This window comes from Chanodichthys erythropterus, chromosome 11, assembly GCF_024489055.1.
Source record: "Chanodichthys erythropterus isolate Z2021 chromosome 11, ASM2448905v1, whole genome shotgun sequence".
NCBI classification, from domain to species: Eukaryota; Metazoa; Chordata; class Actinopteri; order Cypriniformes; family Xenocyprididae; genus Chanodichthys; species Chanodichthys erythropterus.
In genome coordinates this window covers 13,567,628-13,587,072 of record NC_090231.1, presented here as the reverse complement: position 1 = coordinate 13,587,072, position 19,445 = coordinate 13,567,628, and the positions used below count along the sequence as shown (strand labels likewise).

General features: G+C 38.9%; 1 protein-coding gene across 5 annotated transcripts in view; it reads right to left on the bottom strand.

Annotated features, from left to right (window-relative positions):
- Positions 1–8,159: 8,159 nt before the first annotated feature.
- The window catches only part of kdm6ba (lysine (K)-specific demethylase 6B, a), a 104,358-nt gene continuing 93,072 nt past the window's right edge, over positions 8,160–19,445 (bottom strand). For 3 of the 5 annotated variants that reach the window (XM_067401781.1, XM_067401782.1, XM_067401779.1), the window contains 18 exons: positions 19,303–19,398; positions 19,001–19,205; positions 18,585–18,836; positions 18,320–18,484; positions 17,532–18,044; positions 14,163–17,302; positions 13,916–14,042; positions 13,637–13,742; positions 13,292–13,497; positions 13,000–13,094; positions 12,768–12,836; positions 12,446–12,594; positions 12,228–12,342; positions 11,863–12,050; positions 11,547–11,688; positions 11,325–11,451; positions 10,215–10,388; positions 8,161–10,128 (listed from right to left, as the gene is read on the bottom strand). In XM_067401781.1, coding sequence (XP_067257882.1) covers positions 10,105–10,128; positions 10,215–10,388; positions 11,325–11,451; positions 11,547–11,688; positions 11,863–12,050; positions 12,228–12,342; positions 12,446–12,594; positions 12,768–12,836; positions 13,000–13,094; positions 13,292–13,497; positions 13,637–13,742; positions 13,916–14,042; positions 14,163–17,302; positions 17,532–18,044; positions 18,320–18,484; positions 18,585–18,836; positions 19,001–19,205; positions 19,303–19,398 — 5,893 coding nt within the window. In that variant the 3' untranslated portion in view covers positions 8,161–10,104. Of the gene's footprint in view, positions 10,129–10,214; positions 10,389–11,324; positions 11,452–11,546; positions 11,689–11,862; positions 12,051–12,227; positions 12,343–12,445; positions 12,595–12,767; positions 12,837–12,999; positions 13,095–13,291; positions 13,498–13,636; positions 13,743–13,915; positions 14,043–14,162; positions 17,303–17,531; positions 18,045–18,319; positions 18,485–18,584; positions 18,837–19,000; positions 19,206–19,302; positions 19,399–19,445 lie in introns of all 5 variants that reach the window. The other 2 variants (XM_067401783.1, XM_067401784.1) reach the window with 2 other exon arrangements.

Here is a 19,445-nt window from a genome sequence, read left to right as displayed (position 1 = left end):
CTGGCAGTTATAGCAGTGCCTTTCTCTGTGCCTCCCTCATGCCCCCTCCCCTTTTTCCTTACCCTTCTCTTCACGTTCACTTTCTTCACTTTTTGTGTGGGGGAAGGAATGTTTATTTAAAGAGCCAAAGTGAAGACTTTAATTACTGCTGATGGATAGAGAGGACATGAAACCACCTCACATTTACTCCACATCTTCCACACCTCCTTTCCCCTCTGCTCAAAACATAAACTGCTCTGACCACATGATGCCAAGTGTTGTTTTTCCTGTAATCTTGTGGTGGTTTGGTTTATATTGCCCAAGTGATCTGTGTATAATCTCCATCCATCATCTTCCACCCATTATGCAATTGTTATGCAACAATCAGTAATTTAAAAAAAAACATTTATGCAACAGTTTGCATCAATTTTTTTGAGTTATCACAACTTGTAATGAAATTACATTCAACCAACAAACTTCATTTGACTTTAGAGGAACTTAAAAATTTGTATTCATTCATGCTACAAATTAAGTTGTTGACTCTTAATTAAGGCTACATTTACACGACTGCGATGTACTAGAAGTTATTTCTTTGTGTTTTTTTTTGCGTATAACGACATTGTCAAAATGATCCCCGTTCACTGGTCTGCGAAAACAATGCAGCTTGAACCAATTAATGTTATCTATAAAAAAAAACTTATTTAGCATGTATATTTAATGGACAAGCAAGATTTTACCCAGCACAATGGTAACCAAAAACCTCAACATTAAAGAAACTCTTTTAAATGTCAAACATAACAGCATTAAACACTAAGTCTTTCCCATCACTAAAAACAAATAAACTTTGATTAAAGCATTAAATAAAAAAAAATATATTTTATATATATTTAAATACTTTAAAACACTAAACCGGGTTAAGGTATTTATCAAAGTAATTTGGAAAAAGAGGAAACTATACAAACTATTTAATTTTAATTACTAATTTTACTTTAATGGATGCTTTTAAACTTTAAAATACATATAAAAACAAAAAGCTCACAGGAAAAAGCATATATTGACTACAACATAATCAGTTATTAACATTTTGTTGGTTCTCACTTGTTTGTATTGTGTTCATAATTTCTTTGTATGACAGCCTGCCACAAAATATGTCCACCAAATTTGGCAGGTTTCATTGATTTATCACAAATAAAACAACTGACTTCAAGCACAGCTACGTAATATTATTATTTTAATAATATTTGAATTGTCAATATTCCTAGGTCAGACATTACTTTTGGCCTCTACAGTAGACCAATATATATTTTGACACTTTTCTGTGTTATCTTTTATATTGACCTTTTATATTACTGTGGTTGCAATCATGATGTTGAATTTGACTTCACAATAAAATCACACTGCAAATAAATAACAAATGAAACATATTTTAACATATGAAAATGGCCCAAAATTGAAAGCGTAATTTTTGCTGATCACTCTATCATAAAGTCAAGTGTAAAGAGGATATAATTTAGGCAACATTTAAAAGCAAGATCAGCTTTCCAGTTAACAGCCCTCATCCAGACCACAGATATATCTTTAAAGGTTGACATGGTTTAAAGTTTGACGTGAGGCTGATCCAGACTGCAGTTTTGTAGGCCACGTGGGAAAAGAACAGAAAGGATCACAAACAACTGATGGCAAAGAAAGATTGAGAGATCTGAAAGAAGGATGGAGTGGAGCAGTATGGGCTCTCCATGATGAAAAGAATATCTGAAAATACAGAGGGAGTGGTTGCACACGAGAGGAATAGAGTAAATGCTGGGTTGTGTAACTGATAAGAGCCCATCTGTGGTAGAAATCAGACAGATCAATTAATGCCTGTCAGATGTAATGTTTCCCACTGCTTTGTACAGGCAATGTTTACTCTTTTTGCATTTCTGGGTACTGACCCCCGACGTCACTCAAGAGGGTGGTCAAGACAATTAAAATGAAATGATAAAAACTGCAAATATGCAGTGCTGAAGCACTGAACGGGACTTAACCAGGAGAAGAGCGAAATGATTTTTGTTGCTAAAAGCGTGATTGAGATTCACAAAATTAATGGAATGCATAGTTGATATAAAAAGATAGATGACAAGTAAATTCCTTCTACTTAATTCTGAAAAAACAACTACTGTCTAACACTTGGTGGCTGCTCTGTCAAGTCTGTCGTCAGAAACTGGATGTGCTCTTTGATACCAATCTTTAATTTGAAAGCCACAATGCTAGCATCTGTAAAACTGCATTTTTCCATCTTAAAAATATTTCTAAATTATGGCATATGCTCTCAAAGACAAATGCAGAAAAGTATGGCAAGCCGTTTTGACTTTTATTCATTCTCAGGATATGAATTGTTGATATCAGCAATTCAGTTCTTGATATTAGGAATTACATTTCCACTATAACAATGTTAATTCTTGATGTAAAGAGTTTAATTTTCACTAGTTAAAATGCAAAGTTTTGATATCAAGAATTACATTTCCACTAATAAAAACTAGAATTCTTGACATCTGTAAGTGCATTTTCACTAGTGGCTGCCATTCAAATTTAATTGTTGACATCAAGAATTGATTTCGTACTAGTTGAAATTTCAATTTCACATATCAGAAATACAATCCTTACGATTTTTTTTTTGATATCATTAATTACTTTGTTACTAGTGCAAATATCTATTCTTGATATCAACAATTGATTTGATACTAGTAACAATGTTAATTTTTGATATCAATAATATGATTGTCACTAGTGACAGTGTTAGTTTCTGATATCATGAATGTGATTGTTACTAGTAAGAAAACCATTTTAGATATCTGAAATTCAGAAATACATTTTTGCAAATGAATATTTTTACTAGTAGTAATTAAATTGTTGATATCAAGAACTGACGTTTCAACTAGTGGCAATTGAATTCTTGAGATCAAAAATTTGTAGTAAGAAATAGTAAGAAATCAATTCTTGATATCAACAATTGAATTTGAATGGCAGCCATGGTGACATTTCACTGCAGATATCAAGAATTCTAGTTTTTACTAGTGGAAATGTAATACTTACAATACAAAAATTAGCATTTTGTGAAAATTGAATTATTGATATCAAGAATTAACATTGTTACTAGTGGAAATGTAATTCCTGATATGAAAAACTGCCATTGTTACTAGTATCAAGAAGTATCTGATATCAAGAATTGAATTGTTGATATCAAGAATTCATATCCTGAGAATGAATAAAAGTCAAAACAGCTTGCAATAGAAAAGTTAGTTAATGCGTTCATGACCTCAAGACTAGATTACTGTAATGCTCTACTGGGTAGTTGCCCTGCACACTTAATAAACAAACTACAGCAAAACGCAGCAGCTAGAGTTCTTACTAGAACCAGGAAGTATGACCATATTAGCCTGGTTCTGTCAACACTGCATTGGCTCCCTATTAAAGATCGCATACATTTTAAAAACTTGCTAATTACTTACAAAAGCACTAAATGGTTTAGCTCCCCAGTACTTGAGCGAGCTATTAACACATTATAGTCTTTTACGTCTTTTGCAATCTCAAAATTCTGGCCAGTTGATAATACCGAGAATATTAAAATCAACCGCAGGTGGTAGATCCTTTTACTATTTAGCACACAAACTTTATAACAGTCATCCTAGCCTTGTTAGGGTAGCAGACACGCTCTGTCAGTTTAAATCTAGACTAAAAACACATCTCTTTAACCTGGCATAAACAACACATCACATTTCTATAATTCACATCTATTCTATTCTATTCTATTCTATTCTATTCTATTCAATTCAATTCAATTCAATTCAATTCAATTCTATTCTATTCTATTCTATTCTATTCTATTCTATTCTATTCTATTCTATTCTATTCTAATTGTTAGGCTGCATAAATGAGGTCAACCAGAACTGGGAACACTTTCCATAACACCCGCTGTACTTGTTATTAAGAAGAATGGCATCTACGCTAATATTAGTTTCTCGGTTTATTGTGAGGTTACCATAGTCAGCTGTATCTAGTCTGTATCCAGATCAGATGGTGGACCTGCACCTATACAACCACAACGCAGTCAGAGATCCTGTCGTCTAGACAATCCCCTGTGAAGACCTCGTCGACACCACAATCAACAGCACAGATCCCAGCAAAGACAACCACAGACCTATGACCAGCTTCATCTCCTTACTGGCGTGATGAATTCGATCTTCAAGCAAAAGGAACTGGATGAAATATTTGAATGCTACCTATCCAAAATCTGATTTCTGACTTGTGATGCCACCTGAATTATAATCACACCGTGTTCGTTGTTGGCTAGAGGAGAACTGGCCCCCGACTGAGCCTGGTTTCTCCCAAGGTTGTTTTTTTTTTCTCCATTCTGGCACCTGATGGAGTTTGGGTTCGTCGCCACTGCCGCCTCTTGCTTGCTTAGTTGGGGACACTTGATATTCAACAATATTATTGATTTGACTGAACTGAGCTGGACGATGACATCACTGTTTTCTGCAAAACTGCTTTATAGATTAAATAAACTAATTTAATAATTGATGATCTTTACAACGTAACTGAATCATCACTGAACTGACTTCAACTGAACAATGACACTTTTCTTTTAGAGCTGCTATACAGCTGAAATGAACTGTTTGCATCATTGAATCTGTTGAATCTGAATCTGTTGCTGTAATCTGTCTGAAGATTGCCTAAATGCTGTTGTTACATCTCAAATATCACTTTGTCAAGGTTTGCTGTAAAAAGTTGTATCCACTTTTGTAGGCTAAAAATGTCTTTTGAGTAATTTGCTTTCACCAGCTTCTGGTTTGTGGCAAGCGCAATTTTGAGTTCAACCAGAGCTCCTTGACTTTAGACTAGTGTGCATTATTTAAACAAGCTTTGCATTTGCAGTTTGGCGTTCTGAATGGAGAAAAAGAGCAATGTGATAAAGGAGGGGTGGAAAGAGCTTCCTGTACTTACAGGAAGTAGGAAATCCGCAAGTCTGCACAATGTTAACCTTTGCATGAGCCTAATGTCCTTTTTGAACTTTACTCTTTTCCAAACTCCTGAGTTTGTGCTGATTCTCCAAAGTCAGTTTCGATAAAAGTGTGCTAATATATTTGGAGTATAATGGGAGTGAATTTCTGCAATAACTGACTATGAATTGTAATGTTTTACAAAATAATTTGTTGGCAGTTGAAATGAACTTCTAGTTGATGCTTGAGCCTGGCTGTTGTAAACTGTTTGACGTATCTGACCATCAGTTCAACTCTTGCTGCTATGACTAGCCTACATGGGTGTGTTAAATGGAACACTTCCATTCTCACACAGATAAATTGAAAGCTACTGCATGAAGTGAGCATTCTTGTTTCAAACATGTATTAAAGTTTAGTGATAGGGCATTTTACTGGAAGCTGATCACAAAAGTAAACAAGCTCTGGTTCCTCTGAACCCACGTCAACAGAGAAGAACAGGAAGGAACTTTGATAGGGATGAACCTGACACAAAACATGAGATGAATAAACAAGGATAAATATTCTCCTACAGATAACGGGCGTGCCTGGTATCGGCTGATGAAATTGTGGAATGATGTCAAGAGCAATATATTAATAGTGTAGAAACATTTTTGTATAGATTAATAAAAAAAAAAAATAATGCAAAAATAAATAAAATTAAACAACCCAACGAATAATAATATAAGAAATACTGTTTAAAGGTAGGCTACACTATGTATTTTTGTTGTTGTAAATCTAAATAATTAATAAATATATCAATCCTTCTTCCAAAACATGGTTTTTCTTACCGATTCACAATGGGAAACCTTTTATGTTTATAGATCTCTTGGGATGGTTTTCGCGGGAAATTGCATTCATCACTCGCCTCGTGCATCTCAAGTGCTGCATCCGAAATAGCATATTTCCCTACTATATATAGTAGGCGAAAAACAGTGTGTGTGACAAAAGACATTTTCCGAATTCACAGTACTCATAAAAGAGTAGGGAAAAAGTACCTGGATGATGGACTTCTTCCAGCTCTAGTGTGCATACGATGGACACTTTACTATCCCATGAGGCCACAGGAGAGGATTTATGAATGGCGGGGAAGCGACACAACTGACACTGGTAGGTCACATGATTATGACGACATGGTGAATGTATCCAGATTACATTCATACATTTCATACTGAAAAAGTAAATAAGGGATTACTGTTCATTTTTAGGCAATTTAATTACAGTTACTTATAATGTACTTGTGTTACATACTGTAAATTAGTTTAACAGTTCTGTTTAAATCAATATTGAATTTAAAATCTAAATTTGTCGTCTAAAGGTAAAAATGAACGCTGCCTCTTTAAAATCGTTAGCTGTAGTGAGTTGCGCGTGAGTTCGCAACATCGCACCAGTTGGCTGTGTAGTCGCTGTCTGAAGATGTCGGCAGAAGCGAGTGGATGTTTTGAAGAATGGAAATATTCCAATTACTTGCAACTTTTTTTGCCACAGGTAGGCAAGAACATAGGTAAAATGTAAGGTATGTCCTAAAGAGAAAAAACTGCGCGCGTTCTCTGAGAGGTCTTCAGGCAGTGCGCGCACTCTCGCGCGTGTCAGATTTTCGCGGTGTATTACACATAAACGTTCTTCAAATACACGCACAGTTGTATCAAAATGCACGTTTTAGTGTATATTCGCGTTGGTTATGTGAATGTGAACAGCGTGTGTAACAGCATATTGTCTCCGTCCATCCATTAGTGACAGCAGCCTTTAAAACATGCTACTGTCTACTATTGGCTGTCTGTATTATAAATGATAATCAAATAACAAAAGAAAAGCTTTAATAAGGATGAATCTATATTTAATTGATACAGTTATGACTTTGCAGAGTTATTTCATATTTGATTATTCAATTTCTGTGGTATTTTTACTTACTACTATTAAACCTAACGTTACCTGAAAAAAAAAAAAAAAAAAAAAAAAAAAGATATATAGCATTGTTTTATTTGTATCTTTATATATTTTTTACCATGGTATCGAGTATTGTTTTTTGGTATATAGTGACATCCCTATTTGTTACAATTTTTTTTTTATTATTAAGTAATAAAGTATTATAGTTTATGTTTTAATGAAGTTATTAAAATGTTTTAAAAATCTATAAAAGGCTAAACTATTCCATGTATGACTAAATTATTAAAAGAGTTTCCTTTCTATTGTTTATCCGGTCAAGGTTTATAGGGATTTTAAGAAGTAATTAGTAAGTTACTTATTGAGTAATTAAATTACTTTTCAGAAAGAGTAATTAGAAGAGTATTTTAAATACAACATTGATGATGTAATTAGTAATTAACTTACCCAACACTGCATTCATACTATTTTTAGTGGTTGTGAGGTTCAAAATAATACTAATAATACCTACTCATGAGAGTATGCGATTTCAGAAGCAGCCACAGAGAAACGTTGCTCCGGCTATATGTATGGTGTGGGATTCGCATAGGTTACTTTGTCACAATGAGTGAGAAAGGATGACATGGAGCAACTAAATCTCCAACCTTTGGGGAACCAACCATTTTAAGCAAACGCCGAACAGAGGAGATTCTGCTGGGAAAAAAAAGAGACTGTGACATAATGTACATGACTTTTCAATGAAGTACCGTGTCTATGGGTGCAATCCATTTTGCTTTTAGACATACACTCACAAACTTCTCTAAGCACTTCCCCTCGGGGGAATCCCTTCCACGAGTTCCACTTTGTCAAGTTGGAGTGGGAAGTTTATGTGGATAGGCCCTCGTCCCCTCGATTTTGACTGAGGGAGCGAGTCTACTCTGAAGTACACTTCAAGCTCTATATCCCACAATTCAACTTTATTGTGATGTCACAGCAGATCGCACTTAACTGTAGTGTATGATTTATAAATTACTTTAAGAATTAATTGCATAATAGTGTATATTATGTTACAAATTTGGAGTGGAACACAACCTTAGTATCTATCTACAGCAACATCTTCAGCTAATCTTGAGATCCTTTCCATCAAAACTGGTTATATACCTTAAGGCTAGTAGTAGAATGTTTTATGAGCAATAGGATAATTCTTTGTTTTGGTTGTGATTCGGCTCTGCGGATGAATTTGGTTCTTATATTTAAAAAAATTTGTTCCCACTGAATGAATACAGAGACATGGCATAGATCAAAGTTTATCAAAAGCATTTAATATTATTCAGAGTAATCATATCAATGTCACACGAATTCACAAAGTGTTTAAGACATGTCTGGCTCAGTTCGCTTCGTGTGTGAATTCCAAAACAGTGCAGATTTTAAATAACCACAAAAATAAAATAATGAGAAAAAAAGGAAAGTGTGTATATTGCAACAGGAAAAATATTTCTTAAAAAATTGAGAGTAGCTCAAGAACTCAGCACCATCTATATCATAATCAAAACCATTTTCCTGATAATACATGAATTACTTCACGCTAACTCCTCTAAAGCTGTAAAAAAATTACAGTATATAACTCAAAACAATAATGCGTTAAATCCCCTTTCACACTGTTACTCATTCCAGTAAAGTCACAATTTACAGTTCCGTGTGATTTTTCTCCATATATGCCTCAGTTTAGGCGTATGACAACCCTCTGCAGCCAATTACTGTACTAATTACTGTTCATTCAAAGTTTATGCCTGCTGTAGTCAGAATCGTGTCCTCAAATGAACAGCATTTACAACAGGACAGAAGCACCACTTAATGTGTAAGATAGGTATCAAAAACTGTTCTTAGCCCCAATTCGTGAAACACCTGAATTCATCAGAGAATAGCTGCTAATCTAGGCTCAGGATTACTAACCTTAGTATCATCACCAAGTCATCATCTTAGTAAAAAACAAAAAGATTCAGAGTCTAATCTGAGAACTCATATGAACATGGCCCCTGTCTTTTTCCTAAAATAAACAAACTGGCAAGTGAGCAGGTGTTTGAATATATAACAGTGATCACATTTAAGTCATAATGGTAACATAAGTGGGGAAAATGTCTTTTTAAAACATTTGTGTATAACAGACAACTTCTGATTAGTCAGATCCTACTCTGTGCTCTATAATCTAAAAGGACAAGGAGTCAGTTATGAGACATTTAATTTATATAGACAGGAAAGATATTTAAAGGGGCAAGCACCAATATTAAAAAAAGAAAGAAAATTAGCACCCTTAAAATATTACAGAGGATTTAGAATAACAATAGAAACCCTTAATACATCTATGATAACCATACTGAGGCAGGGGAGAACATTTTATATCCAATAAATAGAAGAACATTTTAAATAAAAACAATTTACAATTTAAAAAAAGAAAAAAAAAAAAGAAAAGAAAAAAGAAAAATCTAGGAGAATAGATCTGTATAGAGGTGAGAAACAATTCACTGACCAAAACAGATGAAACTGAACAAGTATACTCACAAAATGCAGGAAAAGAGATTGATTAAAAATGCAATCCTAAAACGCTTGTCCTGATGATATAAACACAACATTCCATACTAAAACTGAAAAAGTATTTTAAAACCCGTATGTTTTGAAGCATTCTGAACAACTGTAATTCTTTTAATTCTTAATGCTTTAGAAAAATGTCCATAGCTCTATTATTAGTATTATTAATTTTTATCTCTTCACTAAATACAAGTCACAAGGCCAATGTGGTATATATCTAGGCTGTTCTAGGTTTAAAAATAATAAATTATTGGAGAAAAATAAGCACCCACGAAAAGTACAAAGATCATTTAGACATTTCAGTATTCAAGACGACACAAAAAAAAAGCAACATGAAAGAAAACTAAGAACAAAAACCCAAACGGACAGGATTTTGTCAACTCCGCTGCTGTAAGCCATGACAGCACCAAACTGCGGTCCATCTGAAGTCCCACAGAGCCATTCAGACGTTGGTAAACTGGAGTCTTATTGGCTGATTGGTTCTGTAAACAATGCTGAGTAAACTGGTTCTTGATTGGCTGTTCAACAAATATTAACAGTAGTAGGTAATTTTTTATCCAACGGTAAATGTTTTAAGTCTTAATTGGACTAAAATAAAAGATCTTGTCCTGCGAGCAGGAGTTTTGGTTATGGCTGTGTGAGGGAAAGAGATGAGACGTTCTCATCGGGAGCTGGGACTGATGGCCTGAGAAAACAAATGATAGACGTTAGCTCTTTCTGAAGCTTTGTTCACGTTCGTGCACTTGTGACAAAGTGTGCGGTTGAACTCACCAGGCTGAAAGAGTCGTACACGTTCATTAGCTCCTCCATGCGGTATTGCTCCAGCACTACTACATTGGAGAGGTTTGGGCTGCGTTGTCGTGCACAGTCCTCACAGTGCACCACATACGTCTTCCGACTGCCACTCTCACTGGTCACAAACAGCAGGTTAAACACCTCCACCTGCTCAAGAATGAACAAACAAACCACAAACTCTTAAAGCGCCGCTATTATGGCATTTTCACGTTCAGAATTTTGTTTAGGGGGTTCTACCAGAATACATTTACATGATTTAATAATTATTTTTCCTAGGGTACGTTTACAAGATACTGATGTACTAAAACATTTTTATTTTTTATTTATTTTTTTTTTTTTTGCGTTCAGACGACAACGTTGATAATTACAGCAACATTGATAATTAAAATTTCTTTATTTAATACCTATTTATCATTTCAGATAGTGATGCACTGTTCATGATTTTTCATGGCCAATTCTGATTCGTTAAAATTGTGCTACATAAGACACACCTGCACAAAACAGCACAGAACTGAATGAAAATGCAAATTCACAGCTTATGGAACAGCAGCAGTTCCTTTGGTTAACGCTGTACACAAAGCAGCACTGTGCTTATAAAGACTTCTTTATATGGAGGTAAGAGGAAAAGAAAATGCCATCGAAACTTCTGAGGACAGTTCCCCCACCCCCAATAAAATACTTATATTTTCTTCCTATATTTTGAGCATTGCAAATAGCGAGCTTGTTGTGCCTGGTACAGTATTTGCTGGTGCGTCTGTGTTCTCTTCTTTGTGTCCGTCTCTGGCCTGTGTTAACACCCCGTTTACAGACCTTGTAATATTTCCACACAAATTACATTTTGGGAAATGATTGCAATGCAGTGTGTGCAATTTGGCACAACCTATGTAAAGATGCAAATGTGTAATTTCTGCACCACTAGCAAAGTTGCATATTTCGTAACCTGAGATGAGACAGCTGTATGTTAAATATTTTTTTTGGAATATAATTCAGCAGGTCTGTTGGGTTTTTGCATGTCGATACTATCTTTTTCTACTTGGAACCTGGAAATACATTTTTACAAATTATGAAGCACAACAATCGACTCACATCACACTCGTTACAGTAGTAGGCCGGCTCATCCTTCACTCTACTCTGGTAAGAGATCTTCTTTCCAGCTGCCACCAGCTGGTCCCTCAGGATCTGAATGTGCTTAATAGACTGAAGGAGACAGTGTCTGAAAAGGAGAAAAAAAAAAAAATGAAATATCCATGCTACTTAATTGTGATGTAACTTGGAAAGAAAGAGTCCATAATGCTGCTGCATACTCACTTGATCATTTTGTAAGTGTCTGGATCTGTGATTTTGACGTTGCGTGCCACGTTCCAGGACACGTGAATCATGGGAACGATGGATTTCACTTTCTTCACTTCATTCCACTCAAATCTCTCCAAAGCCAACTGGTACTGATATGCTACAAATGCAAAGATAAAAAGTTTAGCAAAAAAGCTTTTTACAGTTCTGTGCCCAGGCTAAGAAATTTTAGTTTTACCGCTTTTTTTTGCAACTGTTTATTTAACTATAATGACTGATACGTTTTTTCAACGATAAAAAGAATGGTTAAAAGGTTAGTGTGTAGGTTACTCACAATTGACAGGTCCCACATTCCAAGCAATATTGTTGCACCAGCCCACGGCTTGAACCCAGTGTACAGTGCCTGCGTTGATCCATACCAGATCTCCTGGCCTTTGGATGAACCGGTACACAGGGATATTAGAGCGGTACAAGTCATCCAGAACCGGCCACCATGATCCTGTCAGGTAGTCCACTCCATGCCTGAGTGAAAATTCATTTGCAAACTTAATAAATCTTTGGTTAAAATTAACACTTTCATTAGGAATCAAACATTATTTGGCTATTAGTGTTATTTTGACAGAAATTTTTAATAAATTGACACTCTACTGTGGCTTAATAAAGACAGATTTTGAATGTTTAAGTGAGACAGTTTCTTACTTTTCACAGAAATCACTGATGGCCTCCCAGTAGTTGTCATGGACAGCAAACCACTCACAGTCTCCAGGCCCAATATTAATGTTTACGGAACAGAAGTTATTGTTCTCCTGGTGTCCTGATGATACAAGCATTTAACATGAAAATTAACATCAGTAAAGAACTACTTGTCAAAGAAGACAAATCCATCCTCGATTGACTACAAATAAAGAAAGTCAAACCTGGTGTGCGGCAGCCAGGGACCTTCATGTAGAGTTGTACTGTATTCATTCCCAAAATGGTGTGGCCAACATGGCTCAGCATATTCCCACTAGAGGAAACGCGCATAAACGCCGGCAACTTCTGCAGTTCTTGCAGCTGAGGCTTCCATCTAAAGAACAAGACAAAACATCATTTAGTTAATACACATTGCTTGTACATTACACAGGCAGCATTCTATTTCTATGTCTTGGGAGTTTTACATATTTATGGTGGATATTTTAATATCATCCAAAAGAAACAAGTCGCTGCACACGTTCAAGCAATTATGCACAATGGTCTTACCTTTTGGGATCGGACAGGTCAATGTTGGTGCCAAATTTAATTATCTTCCCCACAGATTTCTGCTCTGAACTGTAAAGATAATTAATAACAGCATTTTTAACAGATCTTTATTCTTACACATAAGAAATATATATATATTTAAATAAATTAGGTAAATATATATTTAAATAAATTAGGTAAATATTTGGATTAATTCAAGAATTAAGTGCTAAGGTAATTCGCGATAAACTACCTAGAGCTGGGAGTTGAGGAGTTAATGGTCATGTTCTCAGGGTTAGTGGCTGATTTCTCATCATCCTCCTCCTCCTCATCACTGCCCTTCTCTTCCTGCAAGTTCAGACAATGGTATGGTAAGTGCATGATGAATACGATTCTAAAGGCATTTTATTTTATAGTTTATAATCAGACATAACTATACAAACAAGAATTCTAAAGTAATTGCAAAATGACCAATACACCTCCAGAAATGAACAAATGCTCTTTCCAAATTTTTATGGTGTAGGAGTGTACATTTGTGTTCACACCTGTAAGCTCTCTTGAAAGCTGGAGGCCTGGTACTGGGCATACTTGGCAATCGTTGTGTGTGACCTGCTGCTCTCGCAGGGCCAGGTCTGGCCAGTGCCACTGGGATCCCAGTTCTCATCCGCAGGCTGCTGGACCTGGGTCCGGACTTCTACTGCGTGCTCCCCATTTGCCTCCACCAAAGACTTTGTGGAAAACAGACCAAGATCTGGAGAAAGAATGGGAAAAAAGTGCAACTTAGTTTCCACAACAGCAACTGTTTAGACAAACTGTAGCGTTACAAAATTTACAACTGAAAATCAGTTTATCCTCCAGGCCCAATCTATAAGACGTACACATAAACTTACTTAATCTAAGGGAGCCAGCTAGTCCCCGGATGACAGTAATGGGGTTTTTAGAATCTGTGCAGAACTGCAGCAGGACCGGAGAGAATGCATCTCTTTTACTTTCCAACTGCAGAGAAACACCAACATTGAATCAGTATGCCATACTTTTAATTCACAACTGAATATTTACTTGATAAATAAATTGATAAATTATTACTTGAGTAGAGGTTATTGTTTATTTAATACAAAAAGTGACCACAAGGGGGCAGGAGATGCTGACAATGCTACTGCAGTGCTTACATAGATACTAGGTGTGGGGGGGTTGAGTTTCTCTGGAGGGATGGGCAGCTCTGTGGTCAAACTTGGTTTAACAGAGAAGGCAGGTAGGAGGTACGATTCCTTGAATTTCTCCTTCACACGAGCTCCCCTGAAACAAGAAGACACTGAGTTTTAGATATGGTCTTTCATGGTCCCAACTAAACTGCAACTGCAGCCAAAAAAAAAAAAAATCTGTTTTAGAGATGTCCTGCATGGAAATATTGCTTACTTGCAGGCTCTGATGATTTCACTAGCTGTGTTCTTTATGGTGATTTCCTCCAGAGGAATCCTCCTCTCCTCCACCTCTGAAGCAATAAATGTCTCCCTGTCCCCACTCTCCACCTTTATGAGGCGTATCTTCAGTTCTTTGGGTGGTCCATCTGTCAGCGCCTTTAGTTTCTGAAAGTCATCAGAACATAATGCTGATGAAGCTGATGGGAGATCAGAGGAACGTCCTGAGCTGCTGCCCTTGTCTTTACTCTGTGCCCCTTCCCCTTCGGTCTGAAGTCGGTTACATTCCTCTTTCCTTCTCTTCTTATCTCCATCACGCTCTTGTTCCTTCTCCCTAAACTCCTTACTCTGAATGTCCAGGTTAGCCAGCACCTGCCTGCTCTTCTTTTCCTTGTGTGACTTTCCATCCCTGTGCCGTCGACTGAAGCTGGAAGATGAGGATGAGGAAAGAGATGCATCATCGTGTCTTTCTCTGTGCTTTTTCTTCCTCTCTTTCCTGTCCTCATGTTTTTTGCTACTGTGTTTGTGTTTCCTCTCTCGTTCTCTGTCTTTGTGTCGGTCCTTTTCTTTATCAGGTTTGCATATCTCCTGTGACTCTGCCTTTGAGTGGTCTTTATAAGGGAGTATGTGTTTGTTCACCTCATAGCTATGACTAAGCTCCGCTAGCGAAGACTCTGAGATGGTAGTCAGCTTTGGTCGTCTTTCCAACAAGTCTTTTACAGTTCCAGAATCCTTCTCTCCTGTGTGTTCCTCTGAAATCTCTTCTTCATCATCATTGCCCAAAAGATCTGACTGGCTTTTTTTATCCCCTCTTTTCCTCTCTGATGCCCAACTTGTGGGCGAGAGGGGACAGGGCTGACCTGAGTTACTAATGGCAGGGGTTTGCGTTGGACTGCTAAAACCTGGTTGATTGGCTGTGCCTGATGTGGGGGAAGTGCTTTGTTGTTGCCTGCAAATGTCAGGGCCCAGAGAAAGAGATGAAGAGTACTTAACTCCCACAAAAGCAGAGGGAGGAGGACGACCAAAGGGTCCACCCCGGTAGGTGTATTTCTGGCTCTCAAGTACAGACGCAAGGTTTTTAAACATGCTGTTCACACCTGTCTGGTGGAGATGAGGCCGCTGAGGTGGTGGTGAACAGGATGGAGTTTCATCTTCCTGATCAGCTTCATCATCATCATCATCCTCCTCGCACTCACTTTTCTCTACCTCTGGAAGGCCATACAGCTTGGCTAAGTCACTATGGCGATAGTTGGTTCCTGTGGCAAGAATGCTTTCTTGGGACTGCATGCTAATGGAATTGGCAGACTTGGAAATGACCTTAAGAACCTCCTCTTCTTCCTCAAGTGAAGAAGTACGACTGCAAGGCGATGCCAAGGAACCTTGCCGACTTAACACAGGTGGGCTTGCATGGCCATCTGGCTGATGATCCTCAGTTGGAGATTGCTTTAGGGCAGGCACAAGGTCTGGTGCGCATAAATAACTCTTCATCGGAGCCACATTTGCAGAAAACGGAGGTTCTGGTCCTGCCCGTTCTCCCATCTGACCAGAATACAACTCCTCCTCTTTCTTGATGGACTCATCCAGCATTTTCATAATGTTAGCCAATCCATCAGGCAAAAGCTCAGAAGTTTCCTCCTCAAATTGGGCACCATCAGAGTCACCACTGCAACTATTAGAACTGCTACCCAGACTACCAAGTCCTGTACTGGGCATGTGTTTTTGCAGGCTATTTGCAGTCGTGCTGATTTGTGTGCATGAAGAGGGAACATCCTTGGGGAAAGCCTGGTAAAGTTTGGGTGGCTCTCGCAGGGGCGGGGGGTTGGGAATAGCATCCAAAATCCCAGCAATATGAGGGGTTTTCAACATGGTGACATCTTTGGATGGGTCAGGTTTCAATTGCATTGTATGGTTGTGGGAGGGGCTGATGAGACCTGACTCTGAGGGGTATGTGGGAATCCCAGTGGAGTTCTGAGATGGTGTTCCACTCTTCCATTTCTCTCTCTGCCTTTGCTTCTCACGGGCATATTCTGTCTGGGGGGTGAGAGGGGGTGGTCGTGGTCGTTCCATAATGGTTGTTGCAGTTCCAGAAGGACGTGGGGGCACTCCTCCTCGACTCAACCAGGGATAAGGTGGTGAATTCTGGCAAGGATGTGAGACGGAAGAGGGTGCATCGGCTGGAGACAAACGAGGAGGTGGAGGCTCAGCTGCACTACCTGACAGCAAACGTTCCAGACTCTTGATTGCAGACTCACCATGTGGCTTTTTCTCCACTTCTTGTCGCCCTACATTCTGTTTCCTCCCTTCTTCCTGGTCTCTCCTTCTCTGTTCTGCTTGCATGTGGCCCTGCAACTCTGCATCAAGTTTATTTAAAGCATCAGCAATGGATTGAGAGCTTGGGGCAGCAGTTTGCAAACAGGATCTTGGGTAGACTGGGGCTGGAACAGTAGTAGTTGCCTGAGAAATTGAGGAGGAAGATTGAATGGGCACTGAGCTGTATGAACTGTTGGATATTGGCTGGAGGGCTGAATTGACTTTTATGTGTGCTGGAGGTTGAGGGCGATGTAAAGGTGAACTGACGGATTGTGGGAGAGTGTTAGAGGTCTTGCTGGTGATGACACTCTCCCCTGATCTCTGAAGCCCTGAGTTTAGGGTGGAGGAAGCAGAGGACACCGGGGTGTAGTTAGGTCTACCCTGTCCTGTGTGAGGAAGAGTGGACTGCTGAATCTGAGATTGTGCCCCTCTGTATGGGTGTGGAAGGGTTCCAACACCAGGGTGGACACCCTGATACCCTGGATGTGGCAGATTTTGGCCAATCATGGATACATGGTTTGGGTTTGAGATTAGCACTGAAGAATCTGTTCCTCTCCAGCCACTTAGGGTGCTGGGGATGGAGGAGGTGGTAGGGGGTGCAGAGCTCATAGTAGGGATGCTTCCAACGTTGGTGTATAGCTCCAGGGAGCAAGGTGGTTGAGGAGTTTCCAGGTTTGGGGTAATGACAGGTTTTCGTGCAGGGGCCTGAGAAGGGCTCACATGTTGGAGGGTCCCTGGACCCTGGTCGCCCCCAACAACCTTAATCTGTGCCTGAGAAAGGCGTGCGACCACCTGAGAATCCCCTGCTGCTGAAATGTCACGTGACTCCTAAAGGAAAATGAACATTGGAGTCAACAAATCATAGGACACAAAACTAACTATTGATAGCATTTATATGTTGCATATCATGCCATTTATATTTATACTAATATTAAACAGGCATTAATTTACAAGTCTTAACCAGGCAAATCTTTTTCTGTGCATCAGAGCCAGGTTTTGATTAATGCAAGCTGAATCTGTGCAATTCATTTAATTTCATTTTCTCTGTGCGTATTACCTGGTTCTTCCAGGGTTTGTCAGGGTTGTGCTGAGGTACTGTGGCCTGGGCCTGGTTGCTGGCTGGTGGGCTGGTGGAATGGATCAGCCCTGGGTGAGGCTGGAACTGAGGGTGACTGTAAGGCACTGTGGTGTGGTTTGCTGGTGAGGGTGCAGGGCGCTCCCTATCTGCCCGCAGCGATGATGTGGATGTAGGTGGTGTTGGTGGAGCCCGGCTATCCAAAGAATTCACTCCAGATTCATGTCGTCTTTGTGGAGTAGTACCATGTGGTTCCCCTTGGGTCTGAGCTGTAGGTCTGTTGTTGGGGTAGGGGTATGTAGAACGGTGGATGTGAGAGCTCTGTGAAGGTGGCCCTGGAGATGGTGATGACGGACCAGTCTTGTGGGTTTGTGGTGGAGGACCCCTGCTTTGTCCGTAACCTCTTGTGGGGGGAATGGTGGGTGAAGACATGGTTGACGGATTCAAGGGAGGCGGTTTATATGGGAAACTTCCAATTCCTGGCTTAGCTGAATCCTATGAATAGAGAATTAGAAAAAGTAGCAATTAGGTCAAGTACATCTAATGTCAGTAATAACGCCCATATACACCACTACAGGTTGCTGTGCTTTTCACACTACACGACTCTGTCATCATCAATGTCAGTTCCAGTCAAAACATTGACAGGACTTGGATCGTAGACAAGTCCAAATATTCAATATGCTAAATTTCCTATGATTTATGCTCTTTGACAAGATCTCCATTAACTATTTATGTTCTAAATATTAATATTCAAATCAGCAATGACTGACCTGAAAATCGATCTGCCCGCTTTTGCGTTCATTTGGGCTCCAGGGTGCTCCTCCTTTGTGCATCGGGTTCCAAAATCCAGGTTTAGGAGAGGGGTATTGGGAGGATGACTGCTGATTTGAATGTGCAGGTGGCCCAGGTATACGCTGCATGGCTGAATAAGAAGCCTGACATAAACAGAAAAAGAGAGGGTTTTTTTACAACATTTGTTAAAGGAGAGTTTTAAGACAGAAAATGCATGGGTGAGGCCATAAAGACATGACCAACCTGCTCAGACCCAGAGCTCTTCTTTCTCTTGTTTGGACTGGGGCAGTCTTCCATGGGCCGGTGTAGAGATGGAGCAGGGGTATGCTGAATGACAGAGTGCTCTCCCAGAGGGGGCCCAGGCCGTTTTAACTGTCCAGAATGAGAGTGAGGTCCTCTGGGTTGCTGCTGAGTCTGAGGTTGGGTCCATATATCAGGTAATGGAAGCATGGGCCGTGAGCCATGGGCTGGGAAATGAGGATGAGGAGCACCATACTTGTGGAGAAAGAGAGAGAAACTACAGTGTTACACATTCAATTTAATTCTTTAATGTGAACATTTCAGTGTAAAGTAAAGCTAGTGATTTACTGATTTAATACGAACAACATTCATGTAACAAGAAAATATAAAAAGTAATGAAACATAGCGTCAATATTCACCTTCAGTAGCTGATTGGCTCGAGCTGTGAGGTGTGCAGGAGGACCTGCATTGTAGCCATTGTGTAGTCGGTTGTGGTTATCACCAGGCAATGACTCATAACTCTGGCCAGTTCTGGTTGGTTCCCATGGCCTTGGAGGTGCGGGCCTTTGTAATCCTGGCAACAAAGCCTGAGACAGGTCTTGCTTATCCCCTCGATGTAAAGGACTGGAAATACAAAGACACATTAGCAAACTCACAATCCAGGTTGCATGTTTTGCCAGAAGTGTTTGTAAAACAACAATAAAGTGTAAAAGACACTCACCCATTGTTTAAGAATTTACTAGGATGGTTTAGGCCAGTCATGTGACCGGGTGGCATTTGGGAGACGAACTGGTGCTGACTGACACCAGGTAAGCACCTATTAAGAGAATTTTTTTGCTTTGATCATTCCTTTTCATAACTTCA